Genomic DNA, 21061 nt, shown 5'->3' on the forward strand with positions numbered 1-21061 from the left:
AAGACCGTGTGAATCAAGAGTTCTGCCCTGGCTTTAAATATTCGGTATTCAATAAGAACACAAAGTCCAGGCGGCTTTCGGGCCGATATTCCGCGTTTATACAATAATGTGGCTTTTACTAGCGCTGAGCTAAGTCAAAGTTGGGCCGTCGCCGCCGCAGTTATGAGCCGAAGAATAGCCGAGACCGAACGAACAGCCACTTAACCTAAATCTCGTCACACGACGCTTGATGGTCAATGTTAGGAAAGGCTGCAATTCTGGAGGTATTGTCAATCAAGTCATACCGAAGAGCGACGACAGCGATAGGCGGGTATACAGGTGTTACATCGCCGTGGTACACGTGGGCTACTAGCTGATTTTACCAAGGCCGTCCGGTATGCAACACGAAAGATCGGACAAAGAGATGTTCAAAACTTAAGCGGCATAGCTAGCTGTGACGCTGATCTACAATATAGTCAAAGGCGGCCCGTGGTTTATATCGAGGGCGAAGGGAGGTGACCTGCCTCATATATTCCCTTCCTTCTCCTCAACACAGATTTCCACACTCCCGACCTCGCTCGCTGTCCCTGTCTGATCTGTGATCACTCTTTTCAACGTGGTCTGTCTATTTGGTGTGCAGGCAGTTACACGTGGGCCCCGTGGTACCTTCGACGAAAGTCTTCCCTGGGGATTTGGCGGGAACGGAAGGCGTGTTTAGGTACTGATTTTGCTGTATACTTGACGCAGCACGGCCTGAGAACGAAGCACTGTACTATACTGGAACAGGTTTGTCGAAGGTCGGCCTGGAGAGAAGAGATTTATTTTTCGAAATACTCCAGTCATTTGGTCGTGAGATTGATGCTGACTTTATAAGCCGTAGTAGGCCCGTTTTCATATTCGGTGCGATCACTTCTGGGCGTAGCGCTAGCAAAATTGTCAACATGAGTAGCACTTGGCCATGGTGTCAAACGGACCATGTGTCGGGCTCAATCTGGGGGAGATAGAGTGTGTACGACCTATTTAGTCGATGCTCAAGCATGACGAAAAAAAAAAAGAGAGAAAAAAGAAACATGCTCTGTTCGCCCGACACCCGTCTCCCACAACCACACCTCCTTTTGGAACCCGGTCAAAGAACGGCTCTCACGAGATCCAACACGACCGTCAGAAGCATTTGGTTCGGCCCTTGAACCACCATCCGATTCAGATAAGACCCAGAAAAGCTCAAATAATTGACGTACAGTCGGTGTCGAAGGCAGATTCCCTTGCGTACACTCACGAATTGTTTCTCGAATCCTATCTTGAATCACCCTAATCTATATTTAGCCTAGCCGTCGATCTCCATTTTCTGAGAATAGAGGCCATATCTTACGGTGACGACATGGTGGCGTAAAACACTGTAATTTGATAAGAAACATCCTTCACTGCCAATCGCCAGGTCTCAGGCATCTCTCTATCCGGGAAAGGTTGAGAATTGCGAAGGGGACTTGCCCAATATGACACCCAGACTCTCCCTCTCAAAGCTATACTTGATTCGTGATATGATACCGAACTAAGCACGACGGCGAAGACGAACAATGCAACTCTCACACACACTCTCTCTCTATCTCCATAGGCGCCCGATCCCAACGAATACTACTAAAATTTACCCCCTACTACTATACATTTCTATTGTTCACACCGGACGGGCCGAGATCCAATCATGATGTCGACCCCACGTTACAATGTTAGTGGCCAAGATCTCGGCGCGAAGATCATTAGGAGGCCAGGATCTGGCTTAGACCGTAAAGTAGCTCGATTCATGCCTCGACCCCGAACTAAGTCTAGCGGTGCTAACGAACTGTGGCGAGATCCGCATACTGCACAAGTTTCTGATGCAACATGCAACTCCGCCGGAGCAGCGTTATTGTACTGCCCTAGACTCATATATAGAAATAGAGTCATCCCTAGATGGCGATTTTTATAGCTCAATGGTTCATCACTTGACTCACTGCTCCAAGCCCAACTCCTATTTACTCTACAAAATGGCCAAGTTTGTCGCTGTCTTATCACTCTTTACCCTTGCCCAGGGAGCCAATCAATCCACAGAACATTCTGTCCCTCTGTCGACCCGCCTCGATTGCGCTGTACTCCCCAAATACAACCTAGATCAAGGAACGGCTGGCCCATTCCGTCTCAAAGCAGCAGACTGCGACCTTGCAGATGCCTCCCGGGGCGCCTGTAGTTTCCTACGCTCTCCGAGCAGCATCAACGTCTACACGAACGCTTCAGACAAGAACCCTGTTCAAGAAATTACTTCTGGCGAGGCATGCTTTCCCTTCATCTTACATTACTTTTCCTAGCCAATACTCATAAACACCTAGGTCACGTTCGTGAATAACTACGAGAAAGGATTCTATCCCGGCTGGTTTCGCTGCGTTAACCCACCCGCCGGTTCACCTTTGGATACGCTTCCAAGCTTGCAGATCAAGGTCCCGACAAAAATTGGCATCAATCCGATGCCTGAGGAGTGGAAGACCGTCCGAGTGGTTAACAACGCTGACTCCGCGCGTATGGTGTGGGGTGAATCCGATGATACCCCGACTCTTCCGCTCGGAATGTATCACGATTATAGCTACGGCCGCAAGATTGCCGGTATTAATGTTGGTGCACACAACTTCACTCGCTGGGCTGTCGATAAGTCTGGAAATGCTACAAGCCTCCCGGCTCACAAGAAGTATGCCTCTGTTCGTCTCCTGAGCAAGGATTCGGAGATCCACCGCAAGCACGGCGAGTTCACAACTCTGCTTCGTATCGAGGGAACTGAGGAGGACTGGAAGGCGGGTCACTAAGAAACTTTACGATATTCGCATATGTATTCGAGGGTTTTGCCGTAGTGCATTCTGGTTGTGTTTGGCGACTGTGTTTCCCACTACCAACATTTCATTATTTACTATCAATTAAAAAGAAGCACCCTATAATATATGTGCAATTCATCTCCACAAGCTAGACAAGAAAAGATCGAAAGTATGTTCCAAAGGAAGGGCCTCAGTGGGTGTAAAGAAAGTCACAAGTCGAAGATGCGTTTTCTGGCAAGGATATGGGGTTCCACGCAGAAAGGAGGGGAGGGGAAATCAAATAACAGTTCACACCGCATCGGCAATGATGACCTCGGCGGCCTTTTCACTGACCATATAGATCGGTAGAGCGATGTAGTAACCGGGGATTTTCGGGAAGACAGAAGCATCGACAACACGAAGGCCATCGACACCGCGGACCCTGAAATCACCATCCAACACAGCATTGGCATCCTCGTCTGCTCCGATGGGGTTCGTGCAGCAGGCATGGTGACCCCAAGCCTCCCTCTTAATAAAGTCCTTCATCTCTGCTTCCGTAGTGACGTTGGGACCGGGCCACACTTCAGTGAACCCACCGTCCAAGGGAATGAGGTCATTGAAGATCTGTCGAGAGAACTGCATCCCGTCATACACAGCTTGCAAGTCCTCGTCAGCAGCACCATCCGCAGTGACACCAGTATCAAAGGAATTGAAAGTGATGACTGGCATGTCCCTCGGGTCTGTGGACCGTAGTTGAACTGTTCCTGCATTGTTGCGACTCCGTGTTTTCAGCGTGATCCAGGCCCAGTGCCGGGCATCCTTCAGAGAAGTAGATGAGTAGCCGGGGAAGTAGCCTCGGAAGTCAGCCGGAGCACCAGATATCAGGAGATCTGGGTCGCCATCAGAAGTGGTAGAATTGCGAATGACCGCGATCGCAATTCCATTGGTAGTGTATACACCCTTGAGGATAGGAACGTCATTGGACAACCAGTTCTCGAGACAGGGATCCGGTGCTGTCTCCATAAACGTGCACTTCGCAGTCAGGAAAAAGTCCGTCGGACTCTCTCCAACCACTGTCGTCTCATACCGATCTTGAAGATTGGTACCAACGCTAGGGAGGTCAACCAGAACGGGGATGTTCCACTTTTGCAGTTCTTCTTTTGGTCCAACACCGCTTAGTTTCAGTAGCTGGGGCGTATTGAAAGCTCCAGCGGAGAGAATGACCTCACGCGTGGCGTTCACAGATCCAGGAACACCGGCAGCAGAGCGTGCGGAGCGCGGGTCCGCCCGGTACAGACTTTGTCCCTTGAGATAGTTGACTCCGACTGCACGTGGCTTAGGACCAGAAGTGTCAAACAGGACACTGGTAACCAAAGTGTTCAGCTGGATATCGAGCTGATACTTTCGCGAACCATCGGGATTGAGAGCATTGGCAGTGTCCATAACGAATTCTTGAGGGCCAGTGCGTTTGTAAGAAGGAACATCGACGGCAAGAGGAACTTGATACGGGCCGGTTTGCTTATCACGATCTGGCTCATCGTTGTTGAGATCTCGAAGCAGAATTTCGCCCAAGCCAGTCACTGTGTTGACAAGTGTGCCGAGAAGACCCCTCCCGGCAGCTGAACCGGCTGCAATAACAAGAGACAAAAGCTTTTGGTCTTCCACTACAAGCCCGAGCTGTGTAAGGCTTGTCGTAAGCCACCCGTTAAACCCATGACCAGGGGTGCCCTCGGGCATGTAGCGGTTACGTTCGAGTCGCTCAAAGTAGTTACGCATGGCGTCCGGAGCCCAAGAGTCATTCCCGGTGATGGCGGCGAGGTTCTCCCAGTCTTTCTCATATGGGTAAATAGTGCTGAACAGAAAGTCAGTATTTTTCCAAATAGGTGATTGGGGCTGCGTGGTTTTCACTCACATCATTGCATTGTGAGCCGCGCAACCACCTAGAGTGCCGGCACGGGGATACAGAATTCCCAGAGGATCCGAGTTGGCAGGCGGATTAGGTCCAACATGAAGCTCTCCTGACGGTGTGCGGTATGTCATCTTCGAGTCCTCCTTTTGACGGGCCAAATCCGAATAGTGCTGGACGAAGTAGTCCCAGCGCATTGGCTCATACTCGGTGGATTGAAGTTGAAGCGCGGGGACCTGCTGTCTAGTTGCGTTGCCCTGGTCATCGCCAGCATCAATGAGCAACACCTTATAGCCAGCAATCGCTAGCCTTGCCGCCAATGGGCCGCCTCCTGGGCCGGACCCGACGACAATATATTCGTACTCGCTGGCAGCGTCGGAACGCCGCATGTTGGTTGAGGCGCCCTGTGCCGTATGGAGGTCCTCGTATTGCGCAGTGCGGCTATTATCAGACATGTGAGACGAGTGCTATGTAAATGCAGTCACATTGAATGTGAGATGGCTATTTGACTTACGATGCCAGGACCACAGAAAAGCTGGACAAAAGTCCAAACCACTTTATAAATAGCATAATTTTGTTTTTTTTTAAAAAAAAATCAAGAAGTCAAAAACGAACGTGATAACAAAAATATCAAAAGGTCGAATGAAAGTTGCTTGCAAACCCTAGATGGACCTGAGAGAGACGAAAGTGATTTTATACTGTTCTTCCGCTGTCATTATCCGCTGTCAGAGGAGTACTTAGTTACGAGAGCCAAATACAGCCGGAGCCTGGCCCAAGAGTGATCAGCAACGGCTTGTTACCCAATTGCGATCTAGCCCAGCCGTTAGGGAAATATACCGCTAAGTATATTAAGTGCCGAATGTTGGTTTCGTCTTGTACGTTTACAGTATTTGCTTCTTTCTCCACAACGGCTTGAAGTTTAATTACGCCACTCTACAAGCGAACCGAGCAGACAAACCATATCCGTCCACTGGTGATGGCCCGGCTTCTAGTGGACGGGTATGGTCATAGGTCCAGACTCCTTTGTTGTGCATAAGTGTTATTGGATACTGATTTCTATGTATTAGGCTAATGACGGCGTGATATCTAACCAAGCTTTTACGTCGCCGGTCTACATCTAATGGACGTCGATTAAAGGCAAGTAGTGAGATTTCAGGGGCATGGCCTATTGTTTCAAATCAAGCTTTCGCAATGATGCATTATTTACTAGCGAGGTTTAATACTCAACAGGTAGCTTCCCCAACCTTTGCCCCAAATAGTAGAGCACTCCCGAATACCGGGGGGAATTAATATCAAAGTTTTGGGATATTCAACATACTATTTACCAACGATAACTTTGTTACCTGTGACTATCTTGACAGAAAACAGTCCCCCTGCAGGACCAGAAAAAAGCCAATAGGAGAAAGTAAAGGATGTTAAAATGATAAAATGATAATCTAACAGGATTTAATCCACTCCATAACCACAACAGATGGAGCCTGGACGAGATAGCTGAGAATTGACCAAAACTGCCCCAAAGCAACTTTCACCATCCATTGGCCAAGCGAACTTGACTTGAATTGTTCATATCCACGAGCGGCATTTTATTGTATTCGTTTCCAGGCTTTGACCAAGTGACTTCATCGAGTCGAGACCCGGTCGATTTCGAACGAGACGTGGAGAATCTGGATGAGGTATCCTGTCTTGTGTCTCCGAACATGGCAGGGAAGCAGGAGCGCAGTAGAGACCGGATTGCTGGCAGACAAGCACAGATAATACCCACGTCTACCTCAATCGTACTCCAATAACCCACGTCAACGTAGTCCCCTATTGTCGATAGGTTAGTCATTTGTAAATAATCACAACAATTCGAAACAGAGTCAAGACTCACATGTGATATTCTGGGCATTTGAAAATTGAATAAGGGAACGCAAACGGAGGATACTGACCAAAGTAACGCTTTTTTAACGGTCAGTGACAAATTCTCGGTTTTTACTGGGCTTAGTAAAATGAGGAGGCACTTACAATATACCCAGAAGGAACATGGCCATCACACTGAGCTTCTTCCGAAGGGACAGATTTAAGACCCAAAGCTCTGAAATGGGCAGGATCAGGGTAACGATATCGCCAACCATGTTAAAAATGGCAGCTGCCCAGCCTTGTGCATTCTCATTGTTGCATTTGAATCCCTGGGATCCATCCCAACGAAGCCACGCTCCGTCGACTGGAGTGCACTGTAAAGTACTGAGTAGCAAGAATGTTATGAGATAGCCAACGTTGTATGCAATGGTGATGTATGTCGCAATGCGGAACCGTCTTTTGGGGAAGATCCTCAGGTAAAACAGTAGAATGGAGATTTTCGTGAGCGGGAGTATGGCAATATATAATATCTCTGAGAAATAGTAGATCTGATTCGTTCCACTGTGTCAGAGGGGTTCTCAAGTACTGTTCGTTGAGAAGGCCCACAAATATGTATTGGTAACTGGGGAAATACTCACATGCAGTATGCCTGTGATGTTCTTAAAAGGAACCATCCATATGTCCCGCCCGAGCCCCAGATTGGCCACTATATAGTAATTCGGTCAGTCTTCTAGGTGACTTTATTTCCTATCCTCGGCCGATTTGTGGAACACATGAACACATACAGACCACGGATAACGCCGAAAGGGGAATCATCAGCACCTATTGTTCCTTAGCATGTCTTGTAACGAACACGAATAGGAGGGAGGGGCAGAGTTTACCACCGCCAGGGTCATCACAAAATCGTCCCACCCCAACTGGCTGCCGTAGTAGGGCAATCTCGAAGCCATTCTCCCTATGAATGCCAACAATGCCAATACACCCCCGACAAGGCCTGATATAGAGATCACTTGAGATCTATCACGTATAGGCGCGTGGCATAAGGACGTTGTGATGTTTTTGGTTGCTAGAGATCATTAGCATAATTCCCCACCAGCATCCCTCGAGAGACCCAAAATCTTGAAATTTCTTACTCAGAGATTCCTTGATGGTACAATTAGCTGACACGCAGACCTCCATAGTGCTTGTTAAAACCGGGTTTGTACAGATACATGTCTGATTAGTTGGTGGACAACCCGATTCTTGAACAGACGAAAGCATGCACTTGAGCTGTTTAGGGTCAGTCTAGCTTCATCACACTGAGGAAGCCAATTCTGTTCAAGACTTACTGCACATGGAGGCATAACATCCGCCAGAGCCTGTAGATTCGTCGCCGCGACAGTGATGGCGAATGCCACCATTGCAAGTAACGTGATCAATCTCATTGTATTTTGAATTTCGCACACGGAACAAAAGAAACGAGTGAATTTGAAGTGCGTTCCAAGACATTAGAGAATTGGGCTGAAGAGAATGTTTATCACTCATCTAACAATCCATTTTAGCCTTCTGTTAGTAAGGATACCTTGCTAGAAACGCGAATCAAAGCCTGAACGCCGCTTTAGCGTATCGCAATCTGCCCCCAGACTTTTCTCCATAGGTGTGAAATGATCAGCGCTATCTCCGGCATCCGCGATACTTAATACCGTCGTACTTGCTTGTTTTCGGCAGATTATCGTTCCATTCTTCCGCTGTTTAGTATTATTTTCAAAAAAGGGGTAAACCAAAGCCTTAGGGTTCGAGGCGATTAAGCGCCAAAACGAACTAGGACGGCACACAGGCAAAATATTTGCCAAGTGAGGCGTGCTTGGATCCACATAGGAAGGTTTTGGCTGAAACGAATTAGACAACTGTCAAATACTGCACATAGCCTTACCTGTACTTTGAAGTGTCAGGTCCCACAACGGGCGACCCAATCAAGGCGACCCGTGGTTGGTGACCCGGGGTTACCAGAATTACAGGTGTCAACGGGTATAGCCAAAGAGAGCTAACCAGAATCAGTTTAGCACAGCTCTGCTTCACTATATGCCGGTCTAAAATATGCGGCCTCGTTAAACCCATTTTCATATCAAGTACTTGTGAATATGAATCTGCTCATATACTTAATATCCTGCCCCCTTTATTTCGTTTTTCTTAAATCGTAGACCACGGACTGTACCTCGTGGTTCTTGTGTACATAGTCCCCCAGTGTCTGCGATAATATAATCGCAGGGGTGACCCCTTAATTCGTGGTCCCTGACCTTCTGCCGCGGCGTAAATCTTAGTATGCTATGTTGCCGGTCAGCCGAGACGTAATCCATATGTATATCTGAGGGTCTGGTGTAGAACTTGTTGATGTTTAGCACGCGGGCACAAAATTCAAGGACATGACACGTAGTGATGATCTCCGTTACTAAACTGGTATAATAAGAGGTTGATCTCGAACGGGAGGTTCCATTGCATGAGATAGTTTACAATAACGAAGGCTTAATTAGGAAGGTCTAACTGATTTCCAAAACTTTCCACGGCCTAGACCTTGGGCTCACGTATAGAGCCGATTTCATGGTAGAGAATGAGAATCGCTAGCCGCTGCTGCTGAGCGTTATAGCTCTTTCAGTTATATTCGCCTGGGATTTATGGAACGAATGCAATACAACGTTTACGCTATATACCCATAAAAACACTTGAATAGTAACACTCTAACGCCATTTATTCACCTTTGCCTAAACCGTGAATATCGCTCGAGTCCACAAGAACATGTCTAACGTGAGTGTTCAGGTATCTTGTAGAGAAAAGGACAAGCAAGATGAAATCTGAGAGACTTGCGAGAAACCGGGTCCCCCTTCATTCCAGAGTGACGCTTCCGCACGTCAAAAGAACTCAAAAAAACGCCACTATAAGCGGGTCAACGTTCAAAAATACTTGGCCAGGAAAGTTATTCCGCGTAGGCCTAATACGCGCTATAGTGTGCTGGAAATGGAAAACAGGGAAAGTTACCAAGCCGCCCACATCCACTCGGTTTTACATCAGGACGGCAGCCCCAGAAACGCCAGGAAACCCATAATGGATGTCAGTGCATTTGACCACTAGCCTAGTCTCTTACCAGATTTGAATTACGATCTGCTCTTGAAAAACATCCTTTGCGGCTTAACAAAGTTATCAGGGAGTTTCAACCCCTGGATACATTCTCTATACCCAATGCTAGATCTTTGAAAACAATAAGTCCAGTTTTGAAAATCGCAATGTGTAGTCACAAAATGAGTTCGTTAGATCAATTTATTGGAAGCTGTCCGGAAGAAGAAATAATTCTTTCTTTACTTGATCAGGCTATGTGGAGGGAAATGAATCGAATGCCGATCGTAGAGATCCATATTTCTAGACAAGCCACAAAAAAAGTGTAATTAAACACAATCAAGCAGTCAATATTCAGGCACAATTACCATCGGCTGTTATTCGTCAGGTAAACAGATCACTTCCTTTTTGCTTGTAGCAGTTATGATTTTTAGCCGAGGCTTAGAAGTTGACGCTCAAAACCAGCCGCGCTTTGGTTTTGTTTAATTCAATCTCGTTCATTTCTCTCCTTTTGATTCAGAACTGCACACTCATTTCAAAATGCGGACATGGAATTGGGTCATGCCAATGACCCTACTGGGTCTGCATTCATGCCTCGTCGTCGCTTGGCCAGAGCACCAGCACAAAGGATCTGGCCATGTCCACAAAAGATGTCCCTTTGCGGATGTGTCCAGTGAGGCGAAAGAGGAGGTGTACAAGCGCTCGTCAACAACAATGAACTCTCCAATTGATGGTATTTTAGCTGGCTGCTTTGGAGTGATGTCCGTGAAACACTAAAACAAAACAGTCACCGGAGAACACTCATTCGTCCCACCGAACTTTGAAAATGGGGACCAACGAGGACCTTGCCCCGGATTGAATGCATTGGCAAATCATGGATACATCCCTCACAATGGAGTTGTCTCTGTGAGTGTCTCGTGTTGGCAAGCTAAAATGCCCCGTACTAATTGTTGTCCCAGTTCGGCGAGGTCATCACTGCAGCTAATGAAGGTTCGTTACAGCTAAATCTCACATGCAAGAATCAATCATATTGATTTGCCTGGTAATAGTCTTCGGAATGGGTATCGACCTTGCCACCGTCCTTGCAGTGATGGGCACAGTCTGGGTGGGTGATCCAATCTCATTGGACCCTAGCTTTTCAATTGGAGGGGTAACACCTGCTGTTACCGACCTTCTGGACAACCTAGGCGGTCTTTTAGGTAAGTTTAATATCCTGTCTTTCATGGACAAATTAAATTGTCGCTGACAGAAATGATCAGGCGAGCCTCAGGGTCTCATTGGATCTCACAATTTTATTGAATCGGACGGGTCCAATACTCGCGATGACCTTTACGTTACGGGTAATAACTACCAGCTCAATATGGAAAAATTCCTAGAGTGGTACAACATGTCAACAGACGGCACATTTGGTATGGACTTGATGGCCGAACGGGCAAATATCTGTTTGGAAAAGGCCAAGCAAACCAATCCCAATTTCTTCTACGGCCCTGTTACTGGACTTGTGGCGCGCAACGCGGGCTTCGTCTTCCCAGCTCGACTATTGGCGAATTATTCACAGGATAATTCTGAGGGAGTTACCAGTAAGTGCTTGGTTAGCTGTAACCATCTGAAAACTTTGCTAAAATGTGCTCAAACATAGCGAAGGAGATCGTCCGAAACTTTTTTGCCATCTACGAAGAGGAAGATAAATTGGTCTACCGCGAGGGATGGGAAAGAATTCCTATGAACTGGTACAAAACACCAATGGACTACGGACTGCTTGAACTCAACTCGGACATTGTTAAATGGGCGCTGAAGTATCCAGAGCTTGCAAGGTAAGATTTCTTTCTACCCACGTGTTAAAACGTTCTTCCAGACTACTGTATCGCTTTGAGAAAGGTCTGACAATTTTCTTTTTTTAAAAAAAAAAACAGTATCGGAGGAAACACTGGCACGGTTAACAGCTTCACTGGTATTGACATCTCTGACCTTTCTGGAGGGGTACTGAATATGGGTACTTTACTCGAGGGCAATAACTTGCTCTGCTTGGTATTCGAGGTATTAAAGCTTGCAAGCCCTGACGCATTGGGTGGACTATACAAGACCCTGGCAGTTCCACTGGAATTGATCGAGAACATTATTGCGGCCCCCCTTCTCAATCTCTCGTGCCCGGCCTTCGAGAATTTGCAGATGGGTGGAAAGCCTTTCTGGTCGACTGCCTTGAATGTGTTCTCCGGTGCGAAGAAGAGCGGTTCCGCGCTTTAAAACACCATTGCATAATTGCAAGAACGTGAATCATCTTTGGCTTTTTCATTTATTATATCTGTCTTCCAGCTCCAGGAATGGGACCTTGGATCTATTGTCTGCGGCTATAATTGACATACTGCGCACAATCTCTTCGTGGAATATGTGCCACTTCATGTCCAATTCATTTTCCATTCTACGGGACGTCCATGTGCTCATTGATCCTATTTTAATATTTATACCTATTGGCTTTTTTGGCTTTGAATCTTTACAGTGATTAAGAGAATAACCATGTTTGCAAGTCAGGCAGAGAGGTGCACGTACTCGTCAGTAACCGATTTCTGTTTTTATTGCCTCTCTCAGTAGGGCTTGGAAGTCCAAGGCTAATATTGAGACAATCCTGGACCACAATATGTAAGGTCTTTGAGTCTACCCAAACTTAATGATTTACCTCAGCAGCATCTTTCAAAGTTATAGAAGTGTAGTAATCTTAAGAAATCACAACCAGATGTCGCAAAACCGGGAGACACTGGTTATGGATAAGCCGGTCTTGTAGAGTACTAATGTAGATCATAGCCAAAAACGGGTTAATTTCGCGAGCTTCAGGAGCCGGCTCTGAACGCTAAGACGCATCTTCATGGTCTTCACTTTTACGGTAAGGATCATCTTCTCGGGTATAATGATTTCTATTCAGTTATGAATAGTAGAATGGCCCTTGAGTAGTGCTTGGCGAACATATTTTAAAAATATGTCCCATTCTATATCCTGATACGGACGGATCTTGTAGTCACAAATTTAGCGCTTGGTGAAGCTACAAAGAATGGCACCATTCTTTTTTAGGAAGGAAGGGGATGGAGGGAATGAAAATAAAACAAAGGAGACGCCACATGTTGCGCAAAGATACGATAAATGCCTCATTGGCAAGCAGGCTCTGTGTACTTTACGCACGACCTCTGTAGTAGTGATTTTTAGCAATTTTACAGGTCCTGTTGCCGCTGTGGGGCCGGCTGGATTTAACCGTCTTGTTCACCCTTAGTTTAGCGTCTCATTATAAGAAATTACCGACTAACCCAAAGTAGTGAGATCTTCAAGTCTCAGCCGCCCGGGACTACAGAGCCTAGCAAATTTCACTTCCATTTGATCGACGGGCGATATTCCCAACGTTTTACACCACTAGATGTTGAATCCATGTCACGGCAGTATCGCCCTATGAAGGATGAGTTGCCTCGGATGTGAGCACGGCATGGCACGACATGTCATTGAACTGCATGCGAGTAAATTTGCCCCGCCACAATGCGATTACGGACGCAAGGTGCGGAAGTAAATGTGATTTCACGTCTTCTGCAGAAATGTATAAAGGAATGGATGCTTTTTTCAGAAACATTTTAGAGTTTCTAGACACCGACCGCACTGCACTCCTTTATTTGTTCATTATGTTAATCAATCGTTCCCTTTATCTCATTGCCTCCTGTCGCCTCTCTAGTGAAAGCCGTCGAGCTTACCGGCTACGAGAATGGGTTGGACGGCTCAGGTGCCGGCGGAGGATCCACTGCTGCGCGCCTCGCTCTTGCTGGCTACAAGACGCTGCTGATCGAGGCAGGAGACGATCAGGAGAGCAATCTCAACTACAGCGTTCCCGCATTCTCAGCAAAGGCATCGGAAGATCCAGTGATGTCCTGGAACTTCTTCGTTCGTCATTATGTTGACGAGGAAAGACAGGCAAAGTATTATAAAACTGCATACATGACCCAGACGGAACTCAGTACACTGGACTCGATCCATCACATAATTCGGAAATGCTGGGAACTCTGTACCCTCGAACCCAAGCCTTGGGAGGCTGCACGGCCTATTTACTACCAACCAAAAAGAAGCAACCCGATAATATATGTGCAGTTCATCTCCACAAGCTGGGCAATGCACACTGTTTAAAACTTGCCTTGCCTCGTTGAGTTGTGGATGATCTCTAGTTCTGAACTTTTTGGCCCTTTATCAATAAACTTGGAAGATTTTCCACACGTGTGTGGTTTTCTATGATTTCTATTCGAAACAAATTAGCTACCAAACTCAACCAAAAGCGTCTAAGTCAATTTACTCACCGTAAACGGATGCAAAAAGCGGGAACTTATCGAGCCCTCCTTCCTTGCTTAAGAATTCGTGAACTGCTTGAGCAGTAGATATCCCTTGCAGTTTCTGTCCACCTAATTCTGTTTGCTCGATCTTTTCAATAGGAACGCCTTTCTCCACCGAGCGAAGTGCCGACCGGTAGTTGCGGCCCGCATTACAGGATGCAATCAAATCAGCCATTCCAGCGCTTTCCTCCGTAAAGGTTCTCTCGTCCACAGATTTAGGGAACCATGTACGGCCGAATTCCACCATCTCGAGGACACCAATACGAATGATGGCAGCTTTAGTATTCTCTCCCCATCCTTTACCAGCGACGAAGCCCGCTGCTAGGGCTATTATATTCTTGAGTGCGCCGCCAAGCGCGACTCCGGCAGCATCCTTGACGACATGAACTTGGAAATACGGGCGTTGAAACAGTGTCTCCAGCAGAGAAGAGTCCACGGGAGGGTATTCTTTGGGAATAGGAGATAGCTTTATGTGAGTGGGCTTGCTATCGCTTTGGCGTTGTTCATCCACTTTGACCAGATTATCTCGCGGTGAGCCATCCCGGTCCTTGTAGTCCATTGGAGGGCTGTCGTATCCAATAGTGGTTTCGCAAAAATTTTCCGCTGCGACTTCGGGCGCAATATTTGCGCCGGATAGCGCGCCACAGTAAATTTGTAGCTTCTCCATAACCATTTCTGAGTATAAAGTGACGGTTCCGTCGGCCACGTCCACACCCTTGATACACGAGATACCACGAGCATAAGGTTTATAGTGGCCTTTAATCTGGTCCAGCGTTCTGGACAAAAATTGGTGAGGAAGGTTGAAGACGAGGATGCTGGCATCTTTCACTGTATCCTGTAGATCGGGGTTGGCGATCAGATTGTCCGGAAGCTTCACTCCCGGGAGGTATTTGATGTTTTGATGCACAGTATTTATGGCATGCGACAGTTTGACGGGGTTACCACCGAGCTTGCCCCGGAGCCCGGGGTCATCGCCGACATCAACGTCTTCTTCGAAAACCCACATCGGCACAATGGTTTCGAAAAGATGGTTATTTTCTTTCACATTTTCCGCGAGAATTTTTCCGACCGTTGATCCCCTATTCCGGTGTGCTGTTGTGAGTAACAAAGCCTACTAAGACAATAGAAGTGTGAAAGCCTACCAGTTTCCTGAGCCGATCACAGCTACCTTGTGTTTCTGGCTATGTTGTGACATGTTGGAGTGTAAGCTAGAGCTAAAACTCATCTGTTGTCGATGTTCTGTTAACTATTGAAGCAAAGGAGGCCGAGAAATTCTGTAGATGTCTCCTATCCTCTACAGGACTGCATTAGAAAATATATGTTATTCTATCATGACTACGTTAAGATTGCGTCATATTGCAAGACGAAGATAATCTTGCCTTCGGGACTGTGCAGTAGTAATCCGAGAGGTGCGTAGTCATGCAAGTAATACGATGTGGGGTACGTCGGCCAATAGGAGCACCCATGAAATCAGGCGGCCCCTAAATGGTTGGCAAGGCGGCTGCGTGAGCCTCAGGAGCGTCCTAAGAGCTAATCCGTATTAATTTGCCCTACTTACCCCCGCTCATGCTGAACTTTTACTCAGCCTCACGCCTCCTTGGAATGTGCAGATGTCTCTTATTTCCCATTTATTGACTATCGCACGAGGGTACACCTCCATGTTTTGCTTGAACATTTGAATCTGATGAATTTCTGCTCGATAACTCGATATGGGTAGGCCAGATGATCTGAAGCAAAGCAACCTAGCTGCGTCGCACATGTCCCCCGGGTTTTCCAGAGTCTCTACGCAGCACATACAGGAATCGAACGCCTGTATTAACTCGTCCAGCTCGATGAAGTGTCAGTAAAGTAATGCAATGCGCACTCTCGTCGTGTGCCAGGACATATAATCTCTCCGTCACCAATGGAGTTCGTTCAATTAATGCCACCTTAGACTATACTTTCGCATTAGTACGGGTATCCTAATTCCCTATAACCGGTTCTCGCCTTTTGGACGTTGGAAACCAAGGCATAGTGACCCAGTCAACTTCTCCGTAATGGAGCAGACATCGGGGAGGCAGTGGCAGAATGTCAGGTGACTTTGCATTCTGTCCAATTCTGTATTCTGGAAACTTCTTCATTCACTAGTCGGAGTTCGTTACCGCACCTACTCTTACGGCGATTCTACCTTGTCATATCAGGCCGATACTTCACCAGCCGGAGTGCACAGGGTCTCAGAACTTGGCTTGGAAGATTATGTCCAAGATTGCAGCTTCTCTCATAAAACTTGGCCTCGACAGAAGTAATCGAGTCGTGAATGGAACGGTGTTCACTCCGAGGTATACATTGCTGTAGCCTGGCCGTGGATGATTCTCCCTGAGGTGCTTCTCATTGCTGCTATCACCTTTTTGGTAATCGGCTATGTGGGTTAATCAAAGGGCCAGATTCAGTTTATAGAAGTCATCTGTGCTACCGATGCTGTATCATGGACTTGATGACGATTTGCTGCCTAGTGCTGATGAGGATATCACTTCTACAAGCCAGATGGAGGAGACTGCCGCAACTGGAAGTGCGAGGATGCTAGGAGGCTGATGTTACAGAAATTACGCGGATCTAGAGATGCTATCGAGCTATTCGATCAAAGATGGCCATGGCATTTATTCGGGCTTTGTAACAGGAAAGAGTACTGAGGCTGCCATATTTCCCATGGCCATACATGTGAATCAGACACTAGACCGCATTCCCGCCGATGTTGTCCTCGAGGAGCACGACGCCGCTCGTGAGAAGATTGAGGATGCCTAAATCAGCCTGGGTTTGATGCTTTGAGGAATTGGCGACAGACTAACCCCCACCCTCGGAGCCAACAGTTGATGTAACACTTCACGATTCAAAGTTCCAACTTACGGCTCTTCCTCGGCCCCACCCCATGTTCTCGGCTCCACCCCGCGTTTTGATCTTTACTGTCAATGTCATAAGTGCAAGATATAACTACTACAGATGGCGTGAGCCGATCGTGGACGCTCGTAATTCCGTAATGCCATGGAAAGGTCTCTTTTTAGGGTCCATAAAAAGGGTCCTGGCGCCAAGGAACGGCATGGAAACCTGCTCCTTCTTCCGCCCATCCGATAGCTTCTGCTAGAAAAGAGAGACTTGACATAACTGACCCCTGTAGTTGTGAACGTGCTTTTGTAGTGTCAATATAAAAGGAGAAATGGAGCGGGGTGCCGAAAGAAATGCCAACAAACTAACTCCTGGAGAAATTGGCAGGCTCCCACTGTCTTCCCCGCTGCCGATATCTCCGGAGCATGAAATTAGCGGGGAAGTAGCGAGATGTCTCCACATCAATCTTTTCATTCTATAATGTTACAGGAAGGACTGCAATATCTCATTAAGGCTTACATCGGAGAAATCCTATGCTCATCATTTTAGGCGAAGGAACATATACACACGAAACTGCATCGGGGGTAAGGTAAACAGTCTGTTACGTCTCCCGAGGTCGGCCAAGAACTTAGGGTCTTTGGCGCCATGGTAGGCGCCGGATATTGTGGCTATAGTGTGGGGACTATGGCGTTCCCTGTTCTCGATGTAGCATAGGATTCATCGCTTGGGGCCGTGTAGTCTTCCCGGATTGGTGCCAAAAACTAGTAACTTTCCCCACTCGATGGACAGCTATATAATAGACGAACCCAGTCGAGAGCTTCTCCAGAGTCAAAGCGAGGCTCGAACATCGAGATGACAGGCACGATGCGTTCGCCCCTCTTCCTGACAGCCTGTGCGCTTGCCAGTGTTAGCGCCGCCTGGGCTCAAGATGTCTCACAGGCTCTTCTGGAGGTACCTTGGCGGACAAATAATGCAAGGGTCAATGATCTTGTCGCTGCCTTGACTCACAAGGAGAAGATCTCACTGGTTCATCATACACTGTGGGCAGGAAGTCAAAATTTTGCTGGCTATATCAAGCCGGTTCCGAGACTGGGAATACCGGCGCTTCAGATGACGGATGGTGAAGCGTATGCGAATCGTTGCATTTTTCGTTTTTCTCTTTGTATACATGTATAGGCTAACCTCTTACGCGGCTATTGATAGGGGAGTCAATGGGGTCTTGAACGCGACAGCTATTCCTAGCCAGTTGAATATTGCAGCAACATTCTCTCGAGAGCTTGCTTATATTGCTGGCGCCGTTGCCGGAAGTGAGGCACGACTGCTGAATGCCTGTAAGACCTTCCTGAAACTAAATATAATCCTAAGCTGATGACATACTTTTCTTTCAGCTATCCTTCTAGCTCCTCGTGTGAACATCCTTCGCGACCCATTCGAAGGCTCCTTCTGGCAAGGTTATTCTGAAGACCCCTATCTGAATGGACAGTTGGGTGCACAAGGAGTTCTAGGAATACAGGACCAAGGGACTATGGCAAACTCGAAGCAAACAGGTCCCAGCAGTACTGGAGCCAGCGCTGGTGACACGAACTCCCAAGTTGATATCCAAGTCTTGCATGAAGTATACTGGGCTCCTCACCAGCAACTTATAGACGCTGGCGTAGCAACCATGATGTGCTCGTACGCTCAGATCAATGGCATTCCTGCCTGCCAATATGATGAACTGCTCAATCTCACTATTCGTGGGGATTACAATTTTACGGGTGCAATGATGAGTGATTGGACGGCAACCCACTCCACAGCCCCATCCATCATTGCTGGGTTGGATTGGGAGACGGGCTCTGATATCTACTATTCCGAGCCCCTGTATGATCAGATATATGTTCAAAGAAACCTATCCGAGTCTTACCTCAACAGGGCAGTCCACCGCATTCTGTCGATGTATGACCGCTTCGGCATTCTAGATGGCAGCACTTGGTGCAACAGGGCTGCAATTGACAAATGGTGCCGGCTTTGCCGAAAGGGCCTTTGGATTCCAGGATCGCAAGAGCGCCTGTTGATGCACTGAAGAAAGCCTCCAAGGACCTCAAAGTATCTTCAGCAGTCGGCGTCGATATGCATGGTACACTTGTGCCTAATTCCGCCCTGAGAACCGTTGATGGCAAGCATGGGCTGCTTCGCAATGACTCAATGGGAATAACCAACGTTGATTCCACCCTCAACTTTCAGGGTAAAAACGCTCTTCCTACAAACGCCAGCTATACATGGACGGGTGAGTTGATGGCGCCAATGGCCGGATATTACCGTCTTGCTCTGCAGCGTCGGTTTCCCAGCCCTGGGGGCCCAGTCAATAGTACCGACTACAGCATCTTCTACCATGACTCTTTCACCGTTGATGAGAACACAGTTGATGGATACCGTATTCTTGGCGATGGAGGGACTCGTCCCTGGAACTCGCCGCTCCCGACTACTGATTTCTGGGACGAAGCAGGAACAGATGTCTACCTCACAGCTGGGGCACACAACTTGAGTGCCACCGCAACGTCCATGTTTGGCGAACCTCTCGAGATCAGGTTTCACTGGGTCACACCAGAACAGCGCGAGAAAAACATCAGGAAGGCAGTGAAACTCGCGTCGTCAGTGGATGTACCAATTGTCTTCGGACATGCCAACAGCCCAGCTCAAGTTGGCATGCAGCTCATCGAAGGGTTTGACGAGCTCATTCAACGCGTCGCCGAAGCAAACCCCAAAACCGTGGTCGTCCTGCACAATGCAGACCCGCTCTTAATGCCATGGCTGGACAAAGTCTCCGCCGTTCTGTGGATGGGTCATCCTGGCCAGGAAGGTGGAGCTGCCATCGCGGATCTTCTCCTGGGTCAGCACAATCCCCAGGGAAAGCTTCCTGTGACGTATCCTGCTTCGGTAAACAGCAGTATGACGCGCAACCCGGAATACCCGAACCGGGTCGACGGCGAGAATGGCACAGCCGTTTTCTCTGAAGGCATTAATACCTCTTACCGCTGGTATCTGAGCACAAATACACCGGTTCTCTTCCCCTTCGGCTTCGGACTATCTTATACGACCTTCGACTACAGTGACTTCGAAATCACCGAAAAATCAGACTCTACCTTTGATGTGTCTTTCATACTGAAGAACACTGGACCAGTATCCGGAGGTGATGTGCCGCAGCTGTATATTGGACCTCCTTTTGGCGCTGCGCAGAAGTATCATGGTGTCCAATTTGCGGTATCGGTTCTTGCTGGGTTTGATTCCGTTGAGTTATCTCGCGGTGCAGCGAGGAGGGTCACCTTCTCCATTTCTGAAAGGCAGTTGAGCTTCTGGAATCAGTCAGATCGGTCATGGGTTCTTGCAGAGGGTACGCGGGAGGTGTGGATTGGGTCGGATGCGCAGACTGTAGTGCTGAAGGGAACTATGGAAACCTAGGGGTTCATAAAGGAACAAGGAAATGTGAGGTGTTGAAATTACGAAAGATATTCTCTTTCGGCAATGCCGTTTAGAATATATCCCCATTTGAAGTATCTATACAACCCTGGCCTTTCTTAGGTCCCAAAGAGGTCATGTCGACCACTAAAAGCATTGCAAGATGGAAAACATCTTCAAAGCTGTGAGGGTTGTATTCTTTACTCTCTGATTGGTCTACCACCATGTGTTATACATACCAGCGTTGCGGAGTGTAGCAGAGTGGCAGTCGGAGCTTCCATATCAGCGCCGATCAATTGTTGAGAGGCCGAGAATTCCCTCTCATAGCAACAGTAGATGCTGAAAAAGACACTCAAGTAAATCGGAATTTCCCTGACTGTTTATAAGAGATGAGCAAGACTGCTTCTGGTTTCACTCAACAAAATCTCATGATCGATTTTTTCTGATTACTATTGATGACAATTTCAAGAACGGTTACCTTTTATTTCTTTTCCTTTGTTTCCCTTGATTGACGTCTCATTCCGGTTTCTCTAGTCGTGCCTCCGTATATTTCTGTTTCCTCTACTGAACCCTTGACTGTCTAGTTCCACTTGCATTGCCACTGAGGAGGTGGATTCATTTAAATCGTTTAGCGAACATGATCTGCTACGCATAATAAATTTTTTTCTAACTGGGAGATCATTCATTAAGGCTGAATTTTTTAAGATGGCGGCAATATCCTCCGATCTAGGCGACATAAGCCGCCAAGAAAGCTCTGGATGTTAGAATCTGGTAATGCGTTGATGAGAATT

General features: G+C 47.4%; 7 protein-coding genes across 7 annotated transcripts; 4 read left to right on the plus strand and 3 right to left on the minus strand.

The window, feature by feature from the left end:
- Positions 1-2000: 2000 nt before the first annotated feature.
- On the plus strand, positions 2001-2807 carry N7474_002475 (uncharacterized protein; the record flags this gene model as incomplete). The annotated part of the gene is made up of 2 exons (XM_057193890.1): positions 2001-2258; positions 2340-2807. The coding sequence occupies 2 exons, from the start codon at positions 2001-2003 to the stop codon at positions 2805-2807; spliced, it is 726 nt and encodes a 241-aa protein (XP_057055245.1).
- Positions 2808-3101: 294 nt separating this feature from the next.
- Positions 3102-5153, minus strand: N7474_002476 (GMC family oxidoreductase; the record flags this gene model as incomplete). The annotated part of the gene is made up of 2 exons (XM_057193891.1): positions 3102-4644; positions 4705-5153. The coding sequence occupies 2 exons, from the start codon at positions 5151-5153 to the stop codon at positions 3102-3104; spliced, it is 1992 nt and encodes a 663-aa protein (XP_057055246.1).
- A 1070-nt stretch (positions 5154-6223) lies between these two features.
- Positions 6224-7961, minus strand: N7474_002477 (CFEM domain-containing protein; the record flags this gene model as incomplete). Its single annotated transcript, XM_057193892.1, has 7 exons — positions 6224-6504; positions 6569-6636; positions 6703-7098; positions 7323-7359; positions 7419-7492; positions 7631-7806; positions 7866-7961. The coding sequence occupies 7 exons, from the start codon at positions 7959-7961 to the stop codon at positions 6224-6226; spliced, it is 1128 nt and encodes a 375-aa protein (XP_057055247.1).
- A 2203-nt stretch (positions 7962-10164) lies between these two features.
- N7474_002478 (peroxidase family protein) lies at positions 10165-11868 on the plus strand (the record flags this gene model as incomplete). Its single annotated transcript, XM_057193893.1, has 7 exons — positions 10165-10357; positions 10412-10530; positions 10584-10614; positions 10674-10823; positions 10884-11204; positions 11264-11438; positions 11568-11868. The coding sequence occupies 7 exons, from the start codon at positions 10165-10167 to the stop codon at positions 11866-11868; spliced, it is 1290 nt and encodes a 429-aa protein (XP_057055248.1).
- Positions 11869-13935: 2067 nt separating this feature from the next.
- On the minus strand, positions 13936-15171 carry N7474_002479 (glycerol-3-phosphate dehydrogenase family protein; the record flags this gene model as incomplete). Its single annotated transcript, XM_057193894.1, has 2 exons — positions 13936-15055; positions 15119-15171. 2 exons carry the CDS (start codon positions 15169-15171, stop codon positions 13936-13938), a joined length of 1173 nt encoding a protein of 390 aa, XP_057055249.1.
- Positions 15172-16430: 1259 nt separating this feature from the next.
- On the plus strand, positions 16431-16757 carry N7474_002480 (uncharacterized protein; the record flags this gene model as incomplete). The annotated part of the gene is made up of 2 exons (XM_057193895.1): positions 16431-16524; positions 16573-16757. 2 exons carry the CDS (start codon positions 16431-16433, stop codon positions 16755-16757), a joined length of 279 nt encoding a protein of 92 aa, XP_057055250.1.
- A 942-nt stretch (positions 16758-17699) lies between these two features.
- On the plus strand, positions 17700-20273 carry N7474_002481 (Fn3-like domain-containing protein; the record flags this gene model as incomplete). The annotated part of the gene is made up of 4 exons (XM_057193896.1): positions 17700-17962; positions 18012-18166; positions 18224-18806; positions 18869-20273. The coding sequence occupies 4 exons, from the start codon at positions 17700-17702 to the stop codon at positions 20271-20273; spliced, it is 2406 nt and encodes an 801-aa protein (XP_057055251.1).
- Positions 20274-21061: the final 788 nt, after the last annotated feature.

Source organism: Penicillium riverlandense (genome assembly GCF_028828495.1).
Source record: "Penicillium riverlandense strain IBT 135883 chromosome Unknown utg000002l_segment0_segment0, whole genome shotgun sequence".
Lineage (NCBI taxonomy): Eukaryota > Fungi > Ascomycota > Eurotiomycetes > Eurotiales > Aspergillaceae > Penicillium > Penicillium riverlandense.